The sequence below is a fragment of the Leucopleurus acutus genome, assembly GCF_964270905.1.
Source record: "Leucopleurus acutus genome assembly, chromosome: 7".
Classification (NCBI taxonomy): Eukaryota; Metazoa; Chordata; class Mammalia; order Artiodactyla; family Delphinidae; genus Leucopleurus; species Leucopleurus acutus.
Genome location: NC_139150.1, coordinates 20,486,409 through 20,509,783, shown reverse-complemented (window position 1 = coordinate 20,509,783; position 23,375 = coordinate 20,486,409). Strand labels below are relative to the sequence as shown.

At 47.0% G+C, this 23,375-nt stretch overlaps 2 protein-coding genes across 2 annotated transcripts in view; one reads left to right on the top strand and one right to left on the bottom strand.

Annotated features, from left to right (window-relative positions):
• Positions 1-23,375, bottom strand: part of RNF183 (ring finger protein 183) — a gene marked incomplete at its 3' end in the record, with an annotated part of 359,693 nt that overhangs the window by 43,201 nt on the left and 293,117 nt on the right. The gene's annotated exons all lie outside the window — the stretch shown is intronic.
• BSPRY (B-box and SPRY domain containing) lies at positions 1,628-21,838 on the top strand (the record flags this gene model as incomplete). The annotated part of the gene is made up of 6 exons (XM_082842190.1): positions 1,628-1,852; positions 5,054-5,152; positions 10,132-10,362; positions 11,508-11,533; positions 19,220-19,344; positions 20,540-21,838. The coding sequence occupies 6 exons, from the start codon at positions 1,628-1,630 to the stop codon at positions 21,064-21,066; spliced, it is 1,233 nt and encodes a 410-aa protein (XP_082698316.1). The 3' UTR covers positions 21,067-21,838.

The window sequence follows — 23,375 nt, the reverse complement described above, 5'->3', positions numbered from 1 at the left end:
GAACACTGCACCCCCTTAGCTGAAGAATCTTACACAATTTTCATCCTGAAAACTTGCTACAAGTATATTAACAGATCCTTACATGTATAATAAAACTTTTATTAGCCCCTAGGATATGCCATACACCCAAGCTAAGCACTTCGCAGATAAGAGCCCATTTAATTCTTGAAGCAGCTGTCAGGGATAGATACTATTATCACCCCCATTTTAGAGATGAGGAAACTGAGGCACTAAATAATCTGACCAAGTTCCCATAACTGTAAGTGGTGTAGATCTGGGGCTGAAGCTGTAGGTGCTGAGAGAAGGGAAAGATTCTCTTCTCTTTGTAGAGCTGTCGCTTAGAGGGGCCTCGGGGTTGAGGTGCCTGAGCTCCAACATGCAGCAGGATGTAGTGATGTGTTTCTTTAGCATTTCCTTCTTACAAGTGTCCAGTTTCTGAACTCAGAATACCCTCTGTCACCCGAGGCCTGGCCCCTTCTCCCTTTGGCTGAGTTCTCTCCTCAGCCCTCTGCCAAGACCTCCTAAAGTGGAGATTGGGGGCTGGGGAGCTGCACTCTCCCTGTATACCCAGGCAGACTGGTCTGGATCCCTCGCAAAGGGTTCTTTCTGGCTTTAGATTCCTTTATCAAATCCTAAGGAAAAAAGCCCCAAGACAGCTCAGGTATTATTAGCAGTAGTTCCTTCTGGGGATGGGTTTTTCATCCATGTGCTTATTTGCACATTCTATTTTCTTCAGTAAAGATGCATTACTTTTTTCAATACTAGTTAAAAAATTTTTTTCAAATTAAGAAAACTTGGATGTAAATACTTTGGGGAAATCAGCCTAACACAGATGTTCCTCCTTGGGCCTTGATATGCAATTTAAAAAGTATGAATCATATTACCACAAGTCAAACTGCCTGAGTTCCAATCACACTACTACCAAATAGTAACTGTGACCACACACACCCCCCACCCCGCCACCGGCAAGATCCTAAATCCGCATAAAAATGGGGATCATAGTAGTACTTTCCTTGTACTATTAGCAGACTCTTAGCACTTGCAGCCACTGTCTGAGCTCCAGATACTGTTTTGTGTTTTAGTTCATTTAATCCTCAGCACAAGTCTGTGAGGTAGTTACCCACATAATGCCCGTTTTGCAAGTGAGACACTGGACGGTACTGAGCCAGTAAGCAGCTAAATGGGATTTGAGCTCATACAGTCTGACACCAGAACCTAGCTCTAAACAACTTGTTTAAAGTTGCCTGTCAAAAGGAGCTGTTGTATTACATGATGGAATGCTTGTAAAGCGCTTAGCAAAATCCTGGCACTTAATAAGTGCTCAATTAATAGTGCTCAGTTTCCTACAATCACATAATATTTTGCGTTTTATGTTTATTATAAAACAAACACACACAAAACGCGATTTAATTCAGCAAAAAATCTAAAAGACTGCTGATGCGGGCGGGGTCTGTCCCGGGGTGGGGGCGGGGTGTGGGCGGACGCCCACCCGGCTGCAAGAGCCCGGCGGGAGGAAGAGCCGCGGCCAGCGTGCCAGGCGCTCGGCGGGGCCCGGGGGCGGGGTCAGGGAGGCCCCGCCTAGCCGCCACCTGCGACAGGTGGAGCGCGCGGCGCCGGGCGCTCGGCCATGTCAGTGGAGAGTGCGGGGCAGGGGCCGTGGCCCGGGCCGGGGCAGGGGCCGGGGCCGGGGCCGGGGTCCGAGCCGGGGTCGCTCTGCCCCGAACACGGCCAGGCTCTGAGGTGGTTCTGCTGCTCTGAACGACGGCCCGTGTGCGCCGCCTGCGCGGGACTGGGCGGCCGCTGCCGGGGGCACCGCATCCGCCGGGCCGAGGAGCGCGCGGAAGAGCTGCGGGTGAGCTGACGTGGGCGCTGGTAGGCAGCGGGCTCCTCTGGAAGAAGGGGGCACCGGCGGGGAGGCGCTGGGCGAGACCCAGCGGGGACCCAGCAGCGGGTCCGGGAGTCCAGGCTCCGCAGTGGCACTGGCTGTAGAACGAGGCGGTTAAGGGTGTGGCTTCTGGAGTCCGGCTGACCTGAGTTCGATTCCCACCTCCATCAGGTCCTCCCTGTGAGTCTCGTAATCTCTGAGCCTCAGTGTCCTCACTTGTAGTTTGGGGGCATTTATTAGAGTTTTTGTGCGATGGGGCTGGCCTTGGGCAATAAAGGGCTTCACTGCTCCAGCTACCTGGGACAAGATGTGCCCCAGCTTCTGCCCCGTTAGTAACTTGATAAAACTCGGCCCCTCCTCGCTCCTTAGCCCCTCGACTCAAAGCCCCTCCCCTCATCCACCCTTCAGCCTTCCTGGTAAGGTGGTTTCTTTTCCGTTTCAGGATTGGCCTGGACTGTACTTCAAGCCTATTTCACTTGGGTAAACGGAGGGGGCGGGGAAGATATCGGGAGGTTCCTACTGGAACCCTTCACCTAGGGTTTCTTTCTCCCCACCTCCACTTCCAGCTTGGCTCCAAGCTAGCCACCTTCCTGTCACCAACCTCCCCTGAGATTGGAGAGTCAAGTCACCATGGGGCTTCCTGCCTCCTTCCACCCCAGCTGTGGTCCCTGGGGGTTTCCTTGCAATTTGATTACCCTGCTTGATTCTCCCAACCTCTCCCTGGAGTTCTGCCCAGCTGTGAGGCCAGAGGGCTCAGACTGGACAGTAATAAACATACCTGACAGGGTGCTGGGACGAGGGATTCAGTTATTCAATGGCACCTGAAGGCTCCTGGTTGGTCCTACTTGTCACCACTTTCCCCACAGTGATGATGAAAATAAGCTTGGATAATGTGGTATAATGAACTTGCACAATGGATAGAGACTTTGCAAGTTCCAAAGCACTTAAATATCCGTTGCCTCATTCCAACCAGACCTTTGAAGCAGCGGCCCTACATTTTACAGATGGGGGAACGGAGGCCCAGAGAGGGGAGTAACTTTTTCAAGGTTCCTATTGTTCAGGGCCTGAACCAGGGGAGTCATTGACTAGGCCAGAGAAAACCACCTCTGCTTCAGTGGTTGGAGGGAGGAAGTGATGCTAATGGGAGTGAGAATTTAATAAAACCTTAAAAAAAAAAGTTTCCATCAAGGCTGAATCTGAGTGGTAGGAGTGAAGGCTGGGCCAGGGTGGCAGGTCTGCTGCTTGTTTTGCAATGCACTCTGCCCTGGAGCAGGGCGCCTTCCCTGAACCCTGCTGAGGCCCTTAGCATATTCATCTTTTCCTGGAGGGATATGTGTCTTGCCCTCTCTCCCTCCAATTTTGAGTAGACTGGCTTTTTTGCAGGCTTCCCGTCCCTCCAGCCAGCAAAGAAATTTTGCCCCAGGGCAGGATTGTTACTGAACTGGGCAAAATCAACCCCAGTTCAACAACCTGCCTCTTACCTTCTGGATACCTGCCCTGTAGCTTTTCAGAAGCTAGTCTCAGTTCCCTCGGTCCTACGGTGTGTGGTGACCACAGCTTCCTTCCAGTCGACTCAGTTCTTTAACTGTGTATTTGGACCGGTGAAGTGTAAGACTGATTCCTAATTGTGGTTGGAAGGATTTGCAAGAGCTGCCTAGAAGAGACAGCTGAGTGGCCCTTTGGCAGATGGAACTGGGGCAACGCTCTCAGGGGAAATGGTGGAGGAACTGCCGCTTGGAAGGGCTCCAGTTGTTACCTGGAGAAATGGAGTAGCAAAGCAGGGGCCTGGCCATGTCTCCTTGGGCAAGTAACTTCTCTGTGAGCCTTGGCTTCTTCATTTCCAAAACTCTCCCCTGCTTTCATGGCCGATGCTCACAGCTTCGGGAGCTGTGAGCTGCTGAAACTCTTGTGACCAAGGAAGTGGGTGTTAGTCATTCAACAAATATTTATTCAGCGCCTTCCACGTATAGGAACTCTCTTCCAGGTCGTAGGACATAGAGAACAAGTCAAAGTCATGGTGCTTATGTGCCTGAGGTGGGGGGGTGGCAGATACCAAAGACGGTAAACAAACCCATGATATACAGTCAGAGAGTGAAAACTCAATGGAGAAAAATAAGCTAAGTAAGGGAATGGGGTGTGGGGATGGTCAGAGAAGGCTTCTGAAGAGGTAACATGGAGTCAGGGAGCAAGAAATATATGGGAGAAGACTGCTGGAGACAGAAGAAACAACAGGTGCAAAGGCACTGAGGTCAGGACAAATTCGGTGTGTTTATGGAATGGTTAGAAGGCCAGTGTGGGGAGCGGTAGGAGGTGACATTGGAGAGATATGCAGATATGCAGAGTCCCATCAGGTAGGGCCTTGTTGGCTAAGTTCTCACTGTGGGGGTATTGGAAAGCCATTGGAGGGTTTTGAGCTGGGATGAGACTTGATCTGATTTCCTTACCAAAGGTGGCAGTGGCCAATGGGAAGGGGGGTGGGCGGTGGTCAAGAATAAAAGCCCAGTTAGGAGACTCTAACAGCAGTTCCTGTGAGAGATAAAGGTGATCTGGGTGGAATAGCAGAAGTAGAGGAGACCAGAAGTGGCCAGAGGAGAGACAGAATAATAAAGGGCCACCAGATTTAAGGATAAAGAGGGAAGTGGGGCCACAAAAGGGGATGATGGACAGTGAAAAGTGGTAAGACTAATGTATTGGTGACTCCATCTAAGCTGAATTGTTGGAATGGAGATTCCAGGGTACGTGATCTAGAAGGATGGGAAGTGGTGGGCAGGGTGCAGGATCCTTGAAATGAAGATTTTGGAAGTTGTATAGTTTTCAATAATGATGAGGTCTGAGATAATGACCGTGGGAGTGGGTGGCTGAGGTGGGGTAAAAGGAAAAAAGTCACTGGAATGGAGTGAATGGACCAGTGTGGATCAAGCTAGTGGGAAGCAGTCGCATAGCACAGGGAGATCAGCTCAGTGCTTTGTGACCACCTAGAGGGGTGGGATAGGGAGGGTGGGAGGGAGGGAGATGCAAGAGGGAAGAGATATGGGAACATATGTATATGTATAACTGATTCACTTTGTTATAAAGCAGAAACTAACACACCATTGTAAAGCAATTATACTCCAATAAAGATGTTAAAAAAAAAAAAAAAAGACACCATGGGTGTCATTTGTGTTGCAGAACAAGATTGTGGACCAGTGTGAGAGGCTGCAGTTACAGAGTGCTACCATCACCAAGTATGTGGCTGACATCCTGCCAGGGAAGAACCAGAGAGCAGTGGTAGGTAATTCTTCTGCTTTCCCTCCTCCTCTGGGCCCCCTCCTAGGATAAGACCTCAGCCTTAGGGGCTTGGACCAGTCTATGGTCCCTTCCCAACCTCACAGACTCATTGTGCTGTTAGCAAAGTTGGATGCCCAGGAAGGATGGTTTCCCCTCTCTCTGAGCCTTGGTTTTGCCATCTGGGCAGAGTGGATTATTCCCAGCACATATTTGGTGCAAAGACTCCGATAGAAGATGACTTGCTTCAGGTAAAGGATCAGGAAGGGTAGCATTCCCTTACCATCTTAATTATTTTGTGCTCAGCCCCAGTATTATAAAATAACCTATGGATTTTACATTGCATATTCTTTATGACAATCTTATGCAGTAGATGGTAGTAACATCCCTGTTTACAGATGGGGAAATGGGTCCCGTAGAGTTTAAATGACTCACAGCCTCCTGCCAGAGTCAGTTCTCTGAGCTGGGTCTTCTGACACTCAGCAGGTGATCCCTCTGCAACACCTCACTGCGGATCCTTTATTCAGTTGACTCATTGCCACTGCTACATCTTTACTCTCAAGTATGCCCTTCAAGGGCAGGGGCTGTGAATTTCTTCCTGCACATCCCTCCCTCATTCCCCCAAAGTACATGGAGCAGGCTTGGCACTGTTTTAGTATTGGGTTGGCCAAAAAGTTCGTTCAGGCTTTGCCATACCATCTTACGGAAAAACCCAAATGAGCTTTTTGGCCAACCTAATTAAAAAAAAAATGATTTTGATTGCAAGGAACAGAACCCAGTTGAACTGGCATAAGCAAAACAGAGAATTTCTTGCCCTGATACAAGAATCTTTCAGAACCTAAAGGGGACCAGAACCAGGAACGAGGAAGCTGCTAGAAGTCTAGGCGGCTGTTCTGTGTACATCTCTGCTTTTCTCTGCACGATGATTTCTCCCTCTCTCACTCTCTTTTTCCTCAGTCTTTTTATTTTCTTGTCTTAAATGCACTGGCTAAGACCTCAGTACAATGTCAAATAGAAGCTTTTGTCGGGGAATACTTACAACATTTTGCCATTTATTTAATTATTTAACAAATCTCTGTGAGCACCTACCACACACCAAGCACTGTTGGTCTATGTGCTAGAGATTCCACAGTGAACAAAACATTCGAAAGTTTCTGTTTTCATGAAGCCTACATTCTAGTCAGGGGAGAGGGGTAATAACATAAAATATATGCTATATCAAAAGGTGATAAGTGCTATAGAGAAATATAACAGGAAGGGGGATTGGTCATGTTGAGGATGGGGGTTGTAATTGCATATGCTGTGATCAGGAATCACCTAGTTAAGAAGATTGATATTTGCACAGAATTTACGGGAGGTGAGGGAATGGACCATATATCTGGGAGAAGAGTGTTCCAAAACGGGGGAAAGGCAAGTGCAAAAGCGCTGAGGTGGGGGTGTACCTGGCAAGTTGGAGTAGCAGCCAGGAGGTCTATGAGGCTGAAGCAGAGTGATCCCACACGCCACAGGGCAATTAAGCCTGCGCGCCACAACTAGAGAGCCTGCGTGCCACAACTACTGAGCCCACGTGCCACAACTAAGACCTGACACAGCCAAATAAATAAATAAAAAGTGGAAACAACTTAAAAAAAAAAAGCAGGGGTCCAAGGACTGAGCTCTAGGGCACTTCAACTTTTAACCATTGAGAAGATAGGAAGAGGCAAAGTAGACCAAGAAGTAGCAATCAATGACCTAGGAGTAAAACTAAGAGTGTTGTGTCCCACAATAGGTTTCAAGGAGGTGGAGGAGATCATTGGTGTCAAATGTTGCAGAGAAATCAAGTCAGGTGAGAAATGAGAATGGACTATTTAGTAACATGCTCATCATTGGAGATCCTGACAAGAGGAGTTTTGTAGAGCATTGCCTTGAAAGTTTGATTAGCGTGGGTTTCAGAGAGGATAGGAGAAGAGCAATTTGGGATAGTTGGCCTAGATGACTCTTGAGGAACTTTGCTGTAGAAGGGAGCTGAGAAATGGGATGATAGCGGAGGGGGATATGGATCAAGAGGGTAATATGTTTGCTTTGGTTTTTTTTTTTTTTTTTTTTTTTTTTGTGGTACGCGGGCCTCTCACCGTTGCGGCCTCTCCCGTTGTGGAGCACAGGCTCCGGACGTGCAGGCTCAGCGGCCATGGCTCATTTTATTTTACGTTTTCTATGCTTTTTGTCTTCCTTTCCTCCCTTCTGTTGAGTTAATCAACCCCTCCTCCCTCCTTTTTCCCTGTGCTAGCTTGAAAGTTATACCTTCTATTTACAGTCTATTTTCGGTCCCCTTAAGATTTTAACACAAATAAATAATGTCTAAAATGAATCAACCCGAATGATACAAGTACCATAAGAATGCTTTCAGTCAATAACCCCTCAGGTCTTACATGTTGTTGTCCAATATTTTAGTTAAAGTACATCTTTTAATAATTCCCTCATTCATAGGAAATTTTCCATTTTCATTTATTTATTTATTTATTTAGGCTGCACCAAGTCTTTAGTTGTGGCATGTAGGATCCTTTGTTGCAGCACGCAGAATCTTTAGTTGCAGCATGCGGGCTCATAGTTGCCACATGCGGGCTTCCCACTTGTGGCTTGTGGGCTCCTTAGTTGCAGCATGCATGCAGGATCTAGTTCCCTGACCAGGAATGGAACCCAGGCCCCCTGCACTGGGAGCATGGAGTCTTCCCCTGGACCACCAGGGAAGTCCCAGAAGTTTTCCATTTTTGATCAGAGAGGTCTTTATTGTGCTCTAATTTTTGCATGATGGTTTAGATGAGTATAAGATTCTAAAGTAAATCACAAGCCCTATTCAGGGCAACTAGTTGAGTCCTCAGCTCTTGATTACACTGGTTTTCAGTTTCCTCTCTACTTTTGGACTCCAGGGGATTTCCTTTCCCGAGCTGCCAGAGTAGCTTCACTTTTTTTTTTTAAATTTTATTTATTTATTTGTTGGCTGCATTGGGTCTTCGTTGCTGCGTGCGGGCTTTCTCTAGTTGCGGCAAGCGAGGCTACTCTTCACTGCAGTGCACGGGCTTCTCACTGCGGTGGCTTCTCTTGTTGCGGAGCATGGGCTCTAGGTGCACAGGCTTCAGTAGTTGTGGCACACAGGCTTAGTTGTTCCCCAGCATGTGGGATCTTCCCGGACCAGGGCTCGAACCCGTGTCCCCTGCATTCGCAGGCGGATTCTTAACCACTGTGCCACCAGGGAAGCCGTAGCTTCACTTTTTTTTTTTTTTTTTTTTTTTTTGCGGTATGCGGGCCTCTCACTGCTGTGGCCTCTCCTGCTGCAGAGCACAGGCTCTGGATGCGCAGGCTCAGTGGCCATGGCTTACGGGCCCAGCCGCTCCGCGGCATGTGGGATCCTCCCGGACCGGGGCACGAACCCGTGTCCCCTGCATCGGCAGGCGGACTCTCAACCACTGCGCCACCAGGGAAGCCCCTGTAGCTTCACTTTTAAAAGGATGTTTTGAGCTATTTTTCCAGTACTTCTGTGTTTTGTTCTGGGAGGGATTTTAGTTTATTCAGGCATATCTTTGGTGAGCAAAGTTTTCTTTTTTCTCTGCTATTTTTTTCTGGGAATGACTCAAGAAGCATGTTGAAATTGACTGCAGCCTTCTTGTCCGGGAGTATCTGGTGCATATTGGGTCTGTCCTTGATCCTGATCACAAAGTACAAATGTGGCTGCAGAGACCCACCCATGGGAAAGGCACTGAAGTGGCATAGAGAGAAGAGCAATACCTAATGTAATCAAATATTTATGTGCTGGGCCTTGTTCTATTTACTTTATATGTATTAACTCATTTAATCCTCACAATAGCCTTATGAGGTTGGTAGTATTATTATCCTCATTTGACATATTAGAAAACTGAGGCACAGGGAAGATAGTAATATGCTCAATGTTCCACAGATAGTAAGTGGAACAGCTAAGATTTAAACCCAGGCACTGTTTCTACAGCCTAATTTCCTAACCACTGCATTATGTTGCCTCAAAAGAACACTGGAGTTGGAGTCTGAATCTCTGGGTTCACTTGGCCATTCAGTTAGCCACTCTCTCTTCTCCATTGGGCAAATTGTGGGTCTCAGTTTCTTCTGAAGCAGGTCTTCAGGGGCAGGGAATGAGGAGAGCTGCTGGCTACCTGTGACTTTCTGGCATGAAGGAAACAGTTCTGCTCTCACCTGTCTGGCAAGAGTGCAGGAGCTTCATGCAACAATGCCTTTGAGGAGGATTGGTTACCAGATGGCATTGGGACAGGGGAATAGTGTTGGACTGAGAGTCAACAGAACTGGGTTCTAGCCCCTGCTCTGCCATTGACTTGGCATGTGAGCACTACCAAGAGATTTTTTACTGGTTGGAAGGAACTTTCCCATTCAGTCATTCAGTAAATATTTGAGCACCTACTCTGTGCTAGATGCTGTGCTACCTGCTAGGGGACACATGTTAACTTCATTGACTTACAACTGATTTCAGCCCTCCTGCGTGGAAGGTGAGAATTCTATCATGGAAGCAGTTAGAATGAACAGATTTGGGAAGTAATGAGCTTTTTGCCCTCAGCCATGGCCAAAGTATTAACTGGACTACTGTTGATGTGCATCCTGTTGATGGGGAAGACTTTTTAGTCCTATCTGCTCTGCAATTCTATGACTCTCTGACCTTGGTCTCTTGACCTTGGGATTTCCAACTGTGAAAAGCAGGTGATTCCAGCTGATCTGTAAGTCCTGCCCAGCTCTTTCATTCTGTCATCTTAGCTCCATGAGATATGGCCTGGATGTCTGGATCTCAAAGTTCTTTACCCTAAACCACATTTGGGAAATCTTAGGGCTCAGATGGTTTAAGCACTGCCTTTACTGTACCCATGGCAGACATTGCTAATCAATCTCAGCACTCCTTCCGGCTGAGCCCAAGCCCTCCTAATCTTGACTGGGGCTCTGCCAGGACTCCTCATTTTACCTTTTGTCAGAGCACAGCCAGTGCAGCACGGGAACTGGTCATCCAGCGGCTGGGTCTGGTGAGGAGTCTGTGTGAGAGCGAGGAGCAGAGGCTGCTGGAACAGGTGCACGGTGAAGAGGAGCGGGCCCATCAGAGTATACTGACACAGCGAGTACACTGGGCCGAGGCACTGCAGAAGCTCGACACCATCCGCACCAGCCTGGTGGACATGCTCACCCATCTGGATGACCTCCAGCTGATTGTAAGTCAGGCAAGGGTGAAGACACAGCCAGTTGGCCAGACTCCCCCAAGGTCTGAAAACATCAAGAATGTTTATTGGTAGGAAGTAGGTGGAAAATGATAATTTGGAAAAGGGATGAGACAGGGCAATAGAACTATATGGATTATTTTTTTGCACTTGGTAATTGTTCTTTCAATAGTGAGCAAATATTTACTGAGTGCTTGCTGTATACTAAGCATTGTGCTATGGGGTGGAGGTATAGGATACAGCTGTCAGCAACCCACAGCCTTATGGAAGAGACAAATGTATAGAACTGATAGTTAGGATATGGAGGGATACGTGCTATGGTAGAGGGCACTACTGGGATGTGGGGCCCCTGCAGTCCAGCCTTGAGGGAGTGGTAGTCAGGGAAGGCTTCCTGAATTAAGCAACTTAGAAGCTGATGCCTGAAAGACAAGAGTCACAGCTTTATTAAAGGAAGTGGGGAGGATGAGAGAGACCAGAAGCTTGAAGAGAACACTGCACTGACAAGGGGTCCACTGCAAATACAGAGCTCATCCTCACTCCTAACACCCAGAAATTACCATGGCCAATATGCTGGTACATATCCTTTCAAAGTATTTTATATATATATGCAGGTACCTGCAGTTCTAAGGTGGCAGTGCTCCATCTGAGTAGATGTGCCAAGCAGAGAAATGAGAATGTGGAACGACCAAGCTGTCCCGCTGCAGTTCAAGGGGGGCGGTTTCTGTGACTGTCCCAGATTGTGCGTTTATTTCATTACACAGCTTCCATGTGCCGAGCACATTCTGCCCCAAACCTTGGGACAGTCACAGTAGAAGATTCAGAAAGAGTCCTAGCCGTTGAGCCGGTGACAGGCTTGGTGGGGGATGAAATGTTGAGTAAATATGTGATTGTCCTGAAGTGTAGCTGAGGGAAACCCAGGATGCCATGGGACACAGGGGACAGAGGGGTTCACTGATGGGGGAGGTGTGTGAAGAAGGATCCATAAAGTTTTGTGCGGGGTCTTAAAGAAGGAGTAGACGTTTGTATTCTAGAGTTTCTGTCCACGTGGAGCCCTCCATGCAAGTTGATTATATTTAAGTCTTGATGACTGCCTGCTGGGTTTCTGGTGCCAAGCCTGACTCTGCTTTCTTTTCTCACAGCAGAAGGAGCAGGAGATTTTTGAAAGGTGAGTATGGCCCCCGGTATTTGCTCGGGCAGTCACGGAAACCACGGCCTTAGGCCTCTACGTAGTCCATTGCCATCAGGCCCCGCTGCTCCTGGGAGGAAGCTCATGGCGGGCAGCTGAGTACCTTCCCTGAAGCCAGGCTGAATGGACAAGGGTCTTCCTGCCCCTAGCTTGGAGAGCCACTTTAGACCCATGTGGAAGGGCAGTGAAATAAATAATGAGTCAGAGGCTTGCCATGGGCTTTCTTAAATATTATCCTATTAAAAAAACGTACAGTCACCCTGTGGAAGGGGTTTCCCACCCCCATCTACAGATGAGAATGCTGAGGCTCAAAGAGGGGAAGGGACTTGCCTAAGCCCCGGAGCTGGGGCTTGGACCCACACCTGACACCTGACCCAGTACTGTCTTCTCTACCTCACTTCCCCTTTCTCTGATGAAAGAATCTTTGAAATTTAAGTCTGCATTACCACTCAAAACTTCATTTTAATTATGCAATAATAAAAGAATTTCACCAGACCCTAACTGAGTTCTGAAAGGTTCTGAGATCCAAGAGCCTGAGGAAGTGGCCAAGAGGGTGTAATTTTCCAGGCAAAGAAATTAAATTCTTACACTGTGTGTGTGAGATTTCAGAGCTGTACTTGGGGAGCACAGTCTATTCTTCTTTATTTTTATATTTAAGTTCAATAGCAATACATGTGCATGGGAGAAAGAAAAAAATTTTCACCAGTTTAAAACCATTTAAAATTAAAAATGTCTCCATCACCTCTTCCCAATCCTGTTCCCAGTGGTGATCAGTTTTAACAGTTAGTTGTGTGTCTTGTAGGCTTTCCTGTGTTTAGTCATAGAAGAGTGTGTGGGATTCTTTTTTCCTCTTAAAATTTTTTTTTGAAAATGTAGATGGGATCGTTTTGTACTTGTTTTATAACTTATCAGGCTATCTATCTTGGAATCTTTCCATATCAGTACATTTATATTTACCTCACTTTTTGGAAAGTCTTTGAACTATTCCACAGTACAGATGTTCCTCAATTTAATTTACTATCTCCTTACAATCTTTCCATGCTTCTGCTAGTCTTCTCTTTCTCCTTTATCTTCATCATCTTCCTTTAACAGTCTGTCCTCAATATCAAGCTGATCTGATTTTTGAAAAAATGTTTTATCTTTATTTTTTGTTTTGAAACATTTTAAACTTACAGAAAAGTTGCCAAAATAGTATAATGAACTTAGAAATATTTTATTTATTTATTTATCTATTTATTTTTGGCTGCTTTGGGTCTTCGTTGCTGCGTGCGGGCTCTCTCTAGTTATGGTGAGCGGGGGCTACTTTTCATTGTGGTGCACAGGCTTCTCATTGTGGTGGCTTCTCTTGTTGTGGAACACGGGCTCTAGGCACACAGGCTTCAGTAGTTGTGGCACGAGGGCTTCAGTAGTTGTGGCTCATGGGCTCTAGAGCGCAGGCTCAGTAGTTGTGGCGCATGGGCTTAGTTGTTCCGTGGCATGTGGGATCTTCCTGGACCAGGGCTCGAACCTGTATCCCCTGCATTGGCAGGCGGATTCTTAACCACTGCGCCACCAGGGAAGCCCTGAACTTAGAAATATTAATTGATAATATTTGGCCACATTTGCTCTCTCTGTTTCTTATCTGTCTCTTTTTTCCTGTCTGTCATCCTGTCTGTCTGACTATCTATCTATCTAATGTATATATAAAACAACTTATTCTTTTCTGACCTATTTGAGAGTAAGTTGCAGAAAGCACGACTTTTAATCCCTAAATACTTCAATGTGGATCTCCGAAGAACAGACGTTCTCTTACATAACCACAGCATACTTATTTATTTATTTAATTTTGGCTGCGCTGCACAGCTTGTGAGATTTTAGTTCCCCAACCAGGAATTGAACCCGGGCCCTCAGCAGTGAGAGCGCGGAGTCCTAACCACTGGACCGCCAGGGAATTCCCCCACGGTGTACTTATTAAATTCAGGAAATCTCATGTTGATGTAATACTATTATCTAATATACAGTCTGTATTCAAATGTTGCCAGTTGTACTAAGAATGTTCTTAACAGTGTTTGGATTTTTTCCCTCTGATCCATCTGGTCTTTTTAAATCTGTAATTGTGCCTTAACCTTTTATTTTCTAAACACTTTTAAAGAGTCTAAGGACAGTTTTATAGAATATCTCGCAATTTGAGTTTATTTAATGTTATCTCATGATTAGATTCAGGTTATGCATTTTGAGCAGGAATATTTCATAAGTGATATGTCCTCAGTCCATCATACCAGGGGACACATAATGTCATTTTGTCCCATTATCAGGGATATTAGGGTTTTTTTTAATAAATGTATGTATTTTATTTATTTAATTTTGGCTGCGTTGGGTATTCGTTGGCTGTACGTGGGCTTTCTCTAGTTGCGACTAGCCGGGGCTACTCTTTGTTGCGATGCACGACCTTCTCATTGCGGTGGCTTCTCTTGTTGCGGAGCACGGGCTCTAGGTGCACGGGCTTCAGTAGTTGTGGCATGTGGGCTCAGTAGTTGTGGCTCGCGGGCTCTAGGGCACAGGCTTAATAGTTGTGGCGCACGGGCTTAGCTGCTCTGCGGCATGTGGGATCTTCCTGGACCAGGGCTCGAACCTGTGTCCCCTGCATTGGCAGGCGGATTCTTAACCACTGCACCACCAGGGAAGCCCCAGGGATATTAATTTTTTTAATTGAAATATAATTGACATACAATATTATATTAGTTTTTTTTAATTGAAGTATAGTTGATATACAATATTATATGTTACAGGTGTACAATATAGTGACTCAATTTTTAAAGGTTATAATCCAGTTATAGTTATTATAAAATATTAACTATATTCCCTGTGTTGTACAATATATCCTTGTAGCTTTTTTTATACATAATGGTTTATAATTCTTAATCCTGTACCCCTATCTTGCCCATCCCTCCTTTCCTCTCCCCACTGATAAACACTAGTTCTCTATATCCCTGTATCTTTTCTGTTATAGTCACCAGTTTTTGTTTTTTAGATTCCACATATAAGTGATATCATACAGTATTTGTCTGTTTGACTTATTGCATTGATCATAATACCCTCCAGGTCCATACATGTTGTTGCAAATTTCTTTTTTTTATGGCTGAGTGGTATTCCATTGTATATATGTACCACATCTTCTTTATCCATTCATCTGTTGATGGACACTTAGGTAGCTTCCATATCTTGGCAATTGTAAATAATGCTGCTATGAACGTTGGGGCTCATCTATCTTTTTGAATTAGTGTTTTGGTTTTTGGGGGGTATATACCCAGGAATGGAATTGCTGGGTCATATAGTAGTTCTATTTTTAGTTTTTTGAGAAACCTCCATACTGTTTTCCACAGTGGCTGCACCAAGTTATATTCCCACCAACAGTGTATAAGAATTCCCTTTTCTCCACATCCTTGCCAACATTATTTGCATTCTTTTTTTTTTTTTTTTTTTTTTTTTTTTGCGGTATGCTGGCCTCTCACTGTTGTGGCCTCTCCCGTTGCGGAGCACAGGCTCCGGACGCGCAGGCTCAGCGGCCATGGCTCACGGGCCCAGCCGCTCCGCAGCATGTGGGATCTTCCCGGACCAGGGCACGAACCCGTGTCCCCTGCATTGGCAGGTGGACTCTCAACCACTGCACCACCAGGGAAGCCCCATTTGTTTTTATTTCCTTTGCTTTAGGAGATGGATCCAAAAAAATATTGCTACAATTTATGTCAAAGAGTGTTCTGCCTATGTTTTCCTCTAGGAGTTTTATGGTTTCCAGTCTTATATATAGGTCTTTAATACATTTTGAATTTATTTTTGTATATGGTGATAGAGAATGTTCTAATTTCATTCTTTTACATGTAGCTGTCCAGTTTTCCCAGCACCACTTATTAAAGAGACTGTTTTTTCTCCATTGTATCTTCTTGCCTCCTTCATCATGTGGGTTTATTTCTGAGCCCTCTGTTCTGTTCCATTGATCTATGTGTCTGTTTTTGTGCCAGTACCATACTGTTTCAATTACTGTAGCTCTGTAGTATAGTCTGAAGTCAGGAAGCATGATTCCTCCAGCTCTATTCTTCTTTCTCAAGATTGTTTTGGCTATTTGGGGTCTTTTGTGTTTCCATAAGAAATTTAAAATTATTCTAGTTCTGTGAAAAATGCCATTGGTATTTTGATAGGGATTGCATTGAATCTGTAGATTGCCTTGGGTAATGGTCATTTTAACAATATTCTTCCAATCCAAAAACACAGTGTATCTTTCCATCTGTTTGTGTCATCTTCAATTTCTTTCATCAGTGTCTTATAGTTTTCTGAGTACAGGTCTTTTACCTCCTTAGGTAGGTTTACTCCTAGGTGTTTTATTCTTTTTTTTTTTTTTTGGTATTTTATTCTTTTTGATGTGATGGTAAATGGGATTGTTTCCTTAATTTCTCTTTCTGACAGTTCATTGTTAGTGTATGGAAATGCAACAGATTTCTCTATATTAATTTTGTATCCTACAACTTTACCAGATTCACTGATGAGCTCTAGTAGTTTTTGGGTGGCATCTTGAGGATTTTCTATGTATAGTATCATGTCATCTGCAAACAGTGACAGTTTTACTTCTTCCTTTCCAATTTGGATTCTTTTTTTTTTTTTTTTTTTGCGGTACGTGGGCCTCTCACTGTTGTGGCCTCTCCCATTGCGGAGCACAGGCTCCCAGACCGGGCCACGAACCCGTGTCCCGTGCATCGGCAGGCGGACTCTCAACCACTGCACCACCAGGGAAGCCCTGGATTCCTTTTATTTATTTTGTTGCCTGATTGCTGTGTCTAGGACTTAGTTTGCTTGTTTATTCACTTATTTAGTATCAATATAGACTCACTGATTCTTATTTTATTCAGTGCATTATAATCTGTTAGTACTATTATTAATTTTGATCTTCAAAATCTCTCAGATTTGGCCAGTAGGAGCCCCTTCAAGCCAGATCCTGTGTCCTTTTGACAACTCCTCATCATTCTTTTGAGTACTTTCTTGCTTTCTGGCACAAGAAGATATCCTAGGCTCAACGTGTTCTTTTCCTGCCTCAGCCTGGAATCAGCTAATTTCTCCAGGGTGTTTTGGGTTTTTTAGTGGGGAATCGTATTTAAAAACCAAGATTGAACCATTAGGTGTGTTCATTGCTACTAATGCGTCATTGCTTCCAGGCCTTCCCAGTGGACAGCATACAGAGCTAGGGAGTGTGTGTGCAGGTAACTTTTTTATTCCTGAGTTTGTATCACAACTTCTAATTCCAATCAAACACCCCAGGATTTTTCCTTTCCAATATATTTATTCATCTGTTCAGTCCTATGATACATGCAATGTTGTTTGAGAGTTGCTAAACCCATAGTATGATTGACAAACCTACTAGTAGAGTTCAAGATTTGCTAGTAGTCCTTTGTGCCTTTGTGTCTTTAGACTGGGGGTGCATACTCTCAAAGTAGAGTCGGCCCTCCATTTCCATGGTTTCCCCATTCATAGATTCAACCAAACATGGATTTGAATGTTTTTGAATCTGCAGATGGGGAACCTCGGATACAGAGAGCTTGACTATAAGGGACTTGAACACCCCATGGACTTTAGTATTTGTGGGGGGTCTGGAACCAGTCCCCCAGGATATGGAGGGATGACCGTACTGTTTTCCAAACCTGTTGTTTTGGCCCCCAAGGTTATTTCCACATCTGTGGCTGAGCTCAACCCTGGCCTGCCACGGCAGCAGGTTCCCCTGCACAGACTGGGTATTCTGGTCCTGGCCAGGGCCCTGCTGTGTCCCAGCCCCATTTCACTCCCGCTCCTTTGGGGTCACGAGTTTTCTCTTCTGTACCATGAGGTACCTGGACCAGCTGGTTCTCTAGACTCTGGTGTCTACGATTGGCCTCAGATTTGCTCTGATGATGATTTAGCACGGCTGACTCCAGCTCCTGTTTCCTCCTCACCTGTTGGCTGGGGATTCTCCAGAGCCAGCTTCAGTGCTTTGAGGAGATGGCAACAGAGCCTCTCTTGTCCTGACCACAAGGAGCCTTTGTAACCAAAGCCTGCTTTCAGCTTTTCTAGGGCTCTGTTAACCTCGCTCCTCCCAAGCCAGAGCAGTCAGTGTCAGTTTTAAAAAAAAAGAGCTCACATCTATGAGGAGACATGCCCCGCCCTCTCCCCCCATCCTCTGTTTATGGACAGAGCCACAAGATTTGGGGAAGAGAGTGTGTGCTGTCACTTCTCTGCTGCCTGAGCTCAAAGGCCATCTTTGGGATTAGAGACAGTGGGAACAAGAGAAGCCACTGCAATGAGAACCCCGCTTTTAATATATTTTCTACTAAAAATCAAGCTGTCAAGACAGGAAAATATTACTGGTTTTGTTATGACAAGAGAACAGGTAAGAATTGTGAATTCATAAAGGATGAAAACACAAGACATTGTTCTCATTATACATACAGTATACATAAGCTGATTAGCTGTGGACTATTAAAACATTTAAGACGTCACACACACATGTACATTGAAACAAGAAACACAGGACAATTTTAATCTTTGATATGTCGTAACTACCAAGAGAAAGAACATCACTGATTTGAGTCTAATTGTTTTCCTGGCATACAATCATTATATAGGCCAGGCCTAAAGCATACTGTATATTGTTAAAGACATCTTTAGGCAAATATAAACATTCTCATTTGGGAGTTTTTCTCCCTACCCAAACTGGCTTTCTCAGAAGCCAGTTCAGAGGTCTGTGAAGCCCTGTGGCGAACCCTCACTTTGCCCCACACCCCTTCAGATTTTACTTCAAGTCAGGGGAAGGATTATGTTGAATGGTGCCTGGATCCCAGCCTGGGTTTGTTCTGTTTTTGCATGGAGGCAACAGTTGAATCCAGGTCTTCTTTTTAGCTTGGGTGCTTTCTCTGAATCTCCGTTCTTTCCTGTCAAATGGAATAACAACTGCCTCCCAGGTTATAGCAAAGATCATGTGAGATTCTCTATAGAAAACAGCAAGCCCAGAGCCTGGCTGCTTAATAAATGGCAGTACTCCCCTCCTAAGCATCTTATGTTCCCAAATCCCTTCCAACAAAACCCAGTCCCCCCTGTGAGCTGAGTAGAGGTAGTTATTGGGAGCAAAGTACTATGACTGCTTTATGGTTGGGGTGATCACTGATAGTTCCTTCTTGCGTGACCCTTCGGGGCTGTTTGCATTTTAAGAGGAGAGGAATGGCTCTACCTTCTGACCACACCAGTAGATTTTGCTGCAATAGGTTTTGTAGGAAGGCAAAATTTTCTCCACGCAGGTCGGTGGAGCGGAAAGACTACGGCACAAGAGGCTCAGGTCCTCCTCCCAGTTCTGCTGCTAACTCACCAGAGACACTGGCAAGTTGCTTCCCCCATAGAACACACTGACTACAAGTTCTAATACTGGCATCAAGTATTTACCTCCCTGTAAACCGTGTGCCTTGCTGGAATTAAGGCTCCAGGGCATAGAGGGAATGCCCACCTTCTCTTTTGGCTCCACCCCCCTTTGGGGGCTCCTATGTGGGGCCTGGCTGCCATTCTTTGTGTCACCCTCGTGGGAAGAGGATTTGACTTCTGTCCCCATCCTGTATTGATCCAGATACATTTCCAGAACCTTCCTAAATATCTCTCTTTTTTTTTTTCCTGCATAAGGACGGAGGAAGCAGAGGGCATTTTGGATCCCAAGGAGTCGGAAAAGTTAAACTTTAATGAGAAGTGCACTCGCAGCCCACTACTGACCCAGCTCTGGGCGACAGCCGTTCTCGGGTCCCTCTCAGGTTAGGAGCTGCTGGAACCTGGCACCAGTTGGAGTAACTGGGCTTCTGTCTGTCTGTCTGTCTGGGGTTTGCTGCTGGGTCACAGTGGGGACCGGTGCATCTGGGATCTCAGGTTAAGCAACCAGTGATACTGGATGCAGGCTTGTCTATGGAGTCAAGGTTCTGGACAGGCCTGGGGCAGCTGGGCCAGGTCCTCCCTGTTTCCAGACCAGCCTGCTCTGTGCTTGGGTCTGGGATAAATCTTGTTCCTGGAAATTACGTCCTCCTTAAGTCCTGCCCTAGTGCAAGAGCTCAGTATTATTTCTTGGAAACCTAGTTTCTCTTTAAGAAGATATAATTGATGGGCAACTGGAGAGCATCTTGAGCGAGAATTGAGCTTCCCGGATTCGTCTCACTTACTAACTTAACATTGATCAGGCCAGCTAACATGGTCTCCTGCCTCCAGGAATTCCCCGAGTGGGAGGGTTCTCAAAGCAGGCTTCCCCCAAGCTAGATGGAAGCTCCCACACTGCCCGTTGTGGTATTTTCACAATTCACAGAAAGGTTAGGTTAATGGATTGAATTTTTCTCAGTTTTAATCCTCCCTCCCTGCACGTTATCCCTAAAACGTTAGTACAAGCTATAGCTCATCTCTAGATTCTGTTGTCCAGTAGTGCCTGATCTGCCAGCAGTCCCATTTAGGTAGTTGTAGGAAACTGCATATCTGATGCTTCCAAGCCTCCAGGAACCGTGTCGCTAGGACAAGTCTGATCTGGAAACTGCAGATATGCCCAACTAGAATGCAGTATGATCAGTGTTAGATGCTAAACGTAGGAACAACATGCTGGGTCTTCATTTTGCCCCTGCCACCAACTTAGTGTGTGACCTCGGGCAACTCGCTTCTCCTCTCTGGGTCTTATATCTACCAAAGTTAACGGATGAGGGTCTTGGACTATTAATAACTACTGTGGTCATGGCCACAGTTTATTGAGCACTTATTAATGCTCAGCACTTTACATGCATCATCTCATTTGATCCTCACATCCACCCTGTGATAAGTCCTATTCTGATCCCCATTTTACAGATGAGGAATCTGAGGCTCAGAGAGTAAATGGCTTATCTGCCAGTGAGTGGTGAGGAAGCCCTTTGCTACGTGGCAGGGCCAGGTTAGGGCTGAGGGTGGGCCTTGGGCAAGTCTGAGAATTCTTTCTGGCAGGCACGGAGGACGTGCGTATCAACGAGAGGACTGTCAGCCCCTTCCTGCAATTGTCAGATGATCAAAGGACCCTGACCTTCAACGCCAAGAAGTCCAAGACCTGTGCAGATGGCCCGGAGCGCTTTGACCACTGGCCCAATGCCCTGGCCACCACTTCCTTCCAGGCTGGGCTGCATGCCTGGACGGTGAACGTCGAGAACAGTTGTGCCTACAAGGTGGGTGTGGCCTTAGGCCAGCTGCCCCGCAAGGGTTCTGGCAGTGACTCTCGTCTGGGCTACAATGCCTTCTCCTGGGTCTTCTCCCGCTACGACCAGGAGTTCCGTTTCTCACACGATGGGCAGCATGAGCCCCTGGCACTGCTGCGCTGCCCAGCTCAGCTGGGGGTGCTGCTGGACTTGCAGGCACAGGAGCTGCTATTCTACGAGGCAGGCTCGGGCACGGTGCTCCACACCCACCACGCGTCCTTCCCTGGGCCCCTCTTCCCAGTCTTTGCTGTGGCTGACCAGACCATTTCCATCGTCCGCTGACCTTTAGCCATGGGGAGACCAGGTCTACCTCCCCACCACTCTTTCAGGCCATATTTCTACCCAGTGTCTTTTTCCCAGATGTTGCCTGTGCCCAATGGGCAGCTTTTAGGAGGGGTTCTGGGTACAACCATTAAAAGCCAGGTATCTGTGGGGAACCTGCTACTCCCTGGGCCTTGGTTTCCCAAATGCACTGTGCATCTGCCCCTCTGAGGGTGTCTTGTTCACCACTTTCTCTCTGGCATCCAGCATGGTACCTGGTGCATAGTAAGCGTGCGATAAATATTTGGCCAGCAAGTGGACGGATGGATGGTGGATGGATGGGTGGACGGACAGGTGACTGCATGCACGTGGTAGATTCTTCTGGAGCAGCACTGCCCCCAGTAGATGCCGTTCTCTGGCAGAAAAGCCTGTGGCTGAAGCTCTGTCATCCCCTCAGTTCAGTGTTTCTCAGTCCTTTTCATGACACGGCATACAGAGGAAATATTTTTCTAGCACAAGGACAACCTGGAAGGGATTCAGAACTCCTGCCAGGCTGCTGTTGGCCAGAGGACTCCGGCCTGTAGGGCTGTGTCCTCACCCAGGTTTTGCATAGCCACTGGGAAGACTGAGGGGACCCTGTCTCCAGGTAGCCTGGCTGCGGCACACCCATCGGCAGTGCTGCCTTGGACTAGGCAGGGCTCCAGCCAGCACCCACCCGTGGCAACAGGGATGAGCTTTTTCCCCAACTGCAGCTGGTGTGTGCTCCCAACTAATGCCTTCTCTAACATAACGTGGGGACCCGGGTGAGGCCTTCAAGCCAGAAAGGGCTGAGGGAGTAAGAGGGCCGGCCTTAGGGAACATGTACATTATTAAAGGTTTTCAAAGACTGAAAATTTCTTCCATGTTCTTTGTTGGTAATTGGGCAAATCTCCCAGGTGCCAGCTCAGATCTTAGTGGTATGTTTGCTGGGGAAGGGATATCTTCCTCACCCCCATCCACGTTCTCAGGTATAGATGGGAGGCAGCTCAGCATACACAGCTGAAAGAGCCTGGAGACAGGGTTCTGTGCCCTGCATTGCGGGGACCAACGGCAAGTCCCTTCCTGTCCTCTGAGGAGGTCACTTTAGAACAGTGGTCCTCCCATTTTGTTTCATCTGGGAACACAGTTCAAAGGCAATCTTACCTGCAACTTACCTATAAGGCTCTTGGGCTCAAAGATGGGGGCCAGAGGGCTTCCCTGGTGGCGCAGTGGTTGAGAGTCCGCCTGCCGATGCAGGGGACGTGGGTTCGTGCCCCGGTCCGGGAAGACCCCACATGCCACGGAGCGGCTGGGCCCGTGAGCCATGGCCGCTGAGCCTGTGCGTCCAGAGCCTGTGCTCCGCAACGGGAGAGGCCACAACAGTGAGAGGCCCGTGTACCACAAAAAAAAACAAAAACAAAAACAAAGATGGGGGCCAGAGCCCTCCCCACTCTTCAGTTTGCTCAATAATTTACTTGAAACACCGGGTGGATCAAATCAACTTTTTCAGTTGACATGACTTCTGAGGCCCTTGCAGCTCTGAAACCACAGCTCATGACCCATCTCCTCACTGCCTGACAGTTGGGAATTAATGTTGGGTCACCTGGCCTCAGCACCAAGCCCAAGGAAGACAGACCCACAAGAGGTTCGGCCAAGTCTGAGAAGAGCTTCCCTGCCTTTGCCTGGGCACAGTCTCTGCTCAAACCTGGGTCAAAGCCAATTTCTTCTACTTGGCACCCAAAGGCCCCCAGGCCATGCTCCCCCAACCACCAGTCCAACTCCCCACAGCAGTCTTCAGTCCACAGTTTGTGGGCCCACTGCCAGGAATGCCCCTCTTATCCCTCTGCCCATCTACGGGCCACCCCCAGCTCAGGGTCCACTCCAGAGTCCTCCCTGCCTGTTGGCACCAGAACATACACTGTGTATGCCTGTTTGTGTGCTTTTTACTTGTGGTACCCCCCTGTGCCTAGCACTGGGCAAGGCACAGGTGTCCAGTAAATACGACGTAGAGAGGTGTGTGAAGGGGGAAAGGCAGGAAGAGACATAGAATTTTAAAAGCCTAACCTACTTCAATCTCCACTGATTCCCCCCATATTCCCTGCACTCCTGCCACCTCGTGTTCCAGTCCCTGTTCCCTGTGCTTTCCCACCCCCAAGCTATTCCTACGACTGGGGTGCCCTTCAGGACCGCCATCCTTAGGACACCTTCTCTGTTCTCCCTGGATCCCCACTGCATTATGCCTCGTGTGACATGGATCCCATTCTACTTGTAACCTCGCAGTCAGGCCAATGGGCTTCGGAGTGAGACGCGCC